Genomic DNA, 4,829 nt, shown 5'->3' on the forward strand with positions numbered 1-4,829 from the left:
ATATCAGGTGAGTGGAAGAGCTGAGCCTGTACCCCAGAGGTTGCGGTTTGCCTTCCAGGCATCTTTACCAATTCCCTCCTTTTCAGATGAAGCTTGTTTTTTTATTCTGTTAGAGGTGAGTGGGATGAGATTCAGTGTTCAATTTCCCCACCGAGAACCCATAAATGAATTTATGCCAGGTTCCTAAGACCAACACTAGTGCGTGAAGGAACCGTGGGAATTTCATCGCAGGAAGTGGTCCCAGCAATAAGGGAAGCCTGGACACAGATGAATCCCCATGAGTGGTGATCTAGAGGGGCCACGTCATCAGTTATCACTCTTGTGATTTCATCGGCCACAGATGCCCTGGGTGAATAGTCTGGTGAAGAACCCATTAGTTAGAAGATCTTATGTAAGCTTTGTCCATTGTTGATTGAGGGCTAGACAGAAACTCCTAGAGAAGCATATTATTCTGGCTCCTGACTTACCTGTGTTTGAGGAATATTTCTTCCAGTTGTAGAAAACATGTGGGAAGTTTACCTACAGAGGTAGATGTCAGTGTATGGATTGCTACAACCACTGTGTGCCCCATCTAGACAAACAGAGCAGTGACCTTGTACTTTTCTCTCAATCTTTGCCTCCTCCAAACCATATCAATCCTTCAAAGTCTGGCCCAAATTCCCTCTTGTTCAGAAACCCGTTCCTCAAAACTATAGCCCACAGTGGGGCCTTCATTGTCAGAAAAACAATTTGTCAGCCAGTACAGTTATTCATTTATTTATGAAATGGTACATAACTAAAATGAATTTATGCATATATTTCCTAAAGTTGAATCACACCCTTAAATTGGACCAGATGAACTACATTAAATCACTAAATGATTGTGCTAGAAGGTAGAGTGATAAGTGTCATGGGAATGTTGAAGATGTACATATCACTTTAAAATGGGCACCAATCAGGGAAGTCTCTCGGGAGGGTATCTGAGCTGAGTCCTGAAGACTTTGATCATGTGACACTGGAAGAAGAACATTCAATGTAGAGAAAATAGCATAAGCAAAGGTGGGGATAGAGGAAGTCACACAGATTGCGATCTGGTGACGCGGGTTAAAATAAGGGAAATCAGGGGGCAGCTGCTGACTGTGGCTATGACTTCCCAAGGCACTAGTTTGGACTTGAGCTACTGCAGCCTGCAAAGGCGAGACTTTGGGATCTACAAATGCACAGGTATAGTGAGTGTGGGGTGGGCTTTGAGTCAAAAATAGATTTAGAGAGAATTGCAGGAAAAGGACATGGCTTTATGATGCCTTTGATTACCTAGAGCAGTGGTATTTATAAAAGTTAAGAGCAGGGGCTATGGAGTCAGACTTCCTGGGTTAAAATCTTGCCTCTGCTGGTTGCTTTCCGTGACTCACGTTCTTCCTATAAAATAGGGATTTAAAATGGTATCCATCCCATTGGGAGGTTATAAGTAATAAATGAGCTAATACACTTAGAACTGTGCATAGTTCCTAGCCCAGAGTAGGTGTCCTAATAACTGTCAGCTGCAATTATTATCAGGGATTATCAGGGAATGCCCTGAGGAAATTCTGTTAGCATCAAGCATACTGAGACAGATCAAACAGTGGGTATCATACAGGGAGGGGTTTCTGATTTCTCTTTTGTTAAGTTATTGTGATATGGGATTTAGGGGGTTTGTCATGATCATGCCCAGGAGGTGTTATGTTGTAAAATACTGTAAAAATAATCCATATTAATTGTAGGCAAATCAAAAAGTAGAGAAGAGTAGAAGAAACGTAATAAAATCCATCTATTTTATTATTCAAACCCTGATACATAATAGTTTGGTATTTCCCTCTATTCTTGTTTCTGTGTGTGTGTGAGTGTGTGTGTAAATGTTGACAATATTGTGTTGTATAGTTTTGCATCCTGCTTTAGTCACTTAACATTACATCATAAGAATTTCATTAAAAATTTTTTGGAATGTATTTTGCATTGTTTTCCACTAGCATATGCTGGTGTATAAGGAATATATGGATTTTTGTATGTTTGGTTTTTATCTTGCTGTTTTTTTCTAATAGTTCTTCTCTATTTTTCTAAAGACAATAAAAAAAATTCCCTTTCTTTCCAACATATAAACTTAATTTTTCTAGATATTAATTTTGCTAATGATTCTAGGACAGTGATAAAAAATATATGTAATGGTGGGGATCCCTGTCTTCTGTTTTTGTGGGATAATTTGTCATTCACCATTAGGAAAGATCCTGCAGTGTCCCTCTATTCTTAAATAACTACAGCTGGGTGTTTTTTTCTTTTAAATCAAGAATGGATCTTAACCTGTAAAAAGTACCTTTTAGGCAGCTGACCTGATATATTATATACATACATTTATTTATATTAAACTATCTTCAATTTCTTATAAGAAATTAGTTCTACCTCTTGGATAATTATATTGACATTTTTTAAAGCCTTACTTTAGTCTACCTAATTAACTCTATTACGTACTGAAAGTCACTAAAATCCACTAATATTATCCTATTTCTGGCTATTTCTTCTTGAAATCCTGCACTTTTTAAATGTATTGATGCCAGGGATTTTGAGCATTCATCTTCATGTCTAATTCTTCTTGCACCCTCATGACTCTCCATTAGGGGTGAGTTATACTAACCATCCCTTGTCAGTAGTCAGTGTAGATAGGCAACTCTTGAACTATCATGGTTTATATTATTTCTCTCTCACCTGCAGCTTCATGCTTTATCTATAGCCTACAAATACAGCTTGCCTGTGCAATTCTCCATTTAGTCCTTCCCCTGCTTCTTCAGTCCTGCTCCAGATCACAGAAAGTAATGATGCCATTCTATGCACCTACTCCCATTAATGCAAAAAAGGGCTTCTGGATTTGTTCCTGCATGAATACCCTTTTTCTCTGAAAAACTGTATCTGTCTGGCTTTTCCACAGTCATGGATTTTTCTCTCTGCCTCTTTCCTATTTGATCTCTGCTCTTCCTATTTGATTGGCTGTTCTTGGAGCTCTCTACTCTAGTTTTTGGGTTAGTTTTGGATATTTACTAGTTTCTTTGAAGACACTTTCTGTATTTTTATTCTTGTTCTGCTTGTTTGGGGAAGAGATGAGTTTTGAGAAGAGAAAGTTCCAGATTTACCCTACCATGCTCAAACCAGAAGTACACTTTCCACTTACTTATTTACCCCAAGGATTTTTTCCTTCATGATATCTACAAATAGACTCTTTCAGCTAAGAGAGAGAGGGAGGTCCAGAATGGTGATGGCACTTGTCCAGGCACATGAGAATGAAGTATAGTTGTTGAATAAATGTAGTGAGCAAGTTAACAAACACATGATGTGGCCTGGAGAGTGGGGAAGTCCTTACTTGGAGAGGGAATTTAGCAGAGGGCTCAGCATGTCAAAGGAAGTCTACTGCTTTTTAACTAAAGATATTGAAATGAATGACTCTTTATCTCATTGGATGTTTCCTTGCAGGAACTAATGCAGCCAATATCTGGGGCCAATGGAACAGCCATTTCTGAGTTCATCCTGCTGGGCTTGGTGGAGACACCAGGGCTGCGCCCAGCTGTCTTTGTACTCTTCCTCTTTGCCTACCTGCTCACAGTTGGGGGCAACCTCAGCATCCTGGCAGCCATCCTGGTGGAGCCCAGGCTCCACACCCCCATGTACTTCTTCCTGGGGAACCTGTCAGTGCTGGACATTGGCTGCATCACCGTCACGGTCCCCTCAATGTTGGGTCGCCTCCTGTCCCACAAGCGGACAGTTCCATACGGAGCCTGCCTCACACAGCTCTTCTTCTTCCACCTCCTGGCAGGGGTGGACTGCTTCCTGCTGACAGCCATGGCCTATGACCGATTCCTGGCCATCTGCCGGCCCCTCACCTACAGCACCCGCATGAGCCAGATGGTCCAGAGGATATTGGTGGCCGTGTCCTGGGCTTGCGCCTTCACCAATGCACTGACCCACACCGTAGCCATATCCACCCTCAACTTCTGTGGTCCCAATGTGATCAATCACTTCTACTGCGACCTGCCCCAGCTCTTCCAGCTCTCCTGCTCCAGCACCCAGGTCAATGAGCTGCTGCTGTTTGCTGTGGGCTTCATAATGGCAGGTGCTCCCATGGCTCTCATCGTCATCTCCTATGCCTATGTGGCAGCCGCGGTTCTGCGCATCCGCTCTGCCGAGGGCAGGAAGAAAGCCTTCTCCACGTGTGCCTCCCACCTCACGGTGGTGGGCATCTTCTACGGGACTGGTATTTTTAACTACATGCGACTAGGTTCTGCTAAGCTTTCAGACAAGGATAAAGCTGTTGGAATTTTTAACACTGTCATCAACCCCATGCTGAATCCAATTATCTACAGCCTGCGGAACCCTGACGTGCAGGGCGCCCTCTGGCAGGTGCTCATGGGGAGGAGGTCACTGGCTTGAAGAGGTCTGGAGATCTGAAGTGTCACTTCCGCCTTATCTTTTTGAGCTAAAGGAGCAGTCCTCCAGGGTCCGTAACTAGGACAAATGGTCCAGAACTGCTTCTGTCTCTCTGAGCACGAGGAATTCTTTGGCAGGGATAATAGTTATAGGCACTGCGTGTTCGGGTTCTGCTAGGCCAACATCCTTGATAAATTGCAATTTCTGTCACTATGTGCTCCTTTTCCTGGGTAGAAGTAAAACCTGGGCTTTGAATGCTCACAGGTTCATGTCCCCCATGGAATGACTCTTTAGTCCTGAGTTACAACCTGCATTCCAAAATACCCAGCAAACCCCTGCTCACGGGGGTCAGATGATTCCCTCAAGTTCAGGGGTGGTTGGTCTGCTGATAAACCATAGGTCTA

The 4,829-nt window shown here is 42.9% G+C and overlaps 1 protein-coding gene across 1 annotated transcript; it reads left to right on the forward strand.

Moving 5' to 3' along the window:
- The first annotated feature begins 3,468 nt into the window (after positions 1 to 3,468).
- Positions 3,469 to 4,428, forward strand: LOC118935185 (olfactory receptor 3A1). Its single transcript, XM_036931261.2, has one exon. It carries the CDS (start codon positions 3,481 to 3,483, stop codon positions 4,426 to 4,428), a length of 948 nt encoding a protein of 315 aa, XP_036787156.2. The 5' UTR covers positions 3,469 to 3,480.
- The last annotated feature ends 401 nt before the right edge of the window (positions 4,429 to 4,829 follow it).

This window comes from Manis pentadactyla, chromosome 4, assembly GCF_030020395.1.
Source record: "Manis pentadactyla isolate mManPen7 chromosome 4, mManPen7.hap1, whole genome shotgun sequence".
Taxonomy (NCBI): domain Eukaryota; kingdom Metazoa; phylum Chordata; class Mammalia; order Pholidota; family Manidae; genus Manis; species Manis pentadactyla.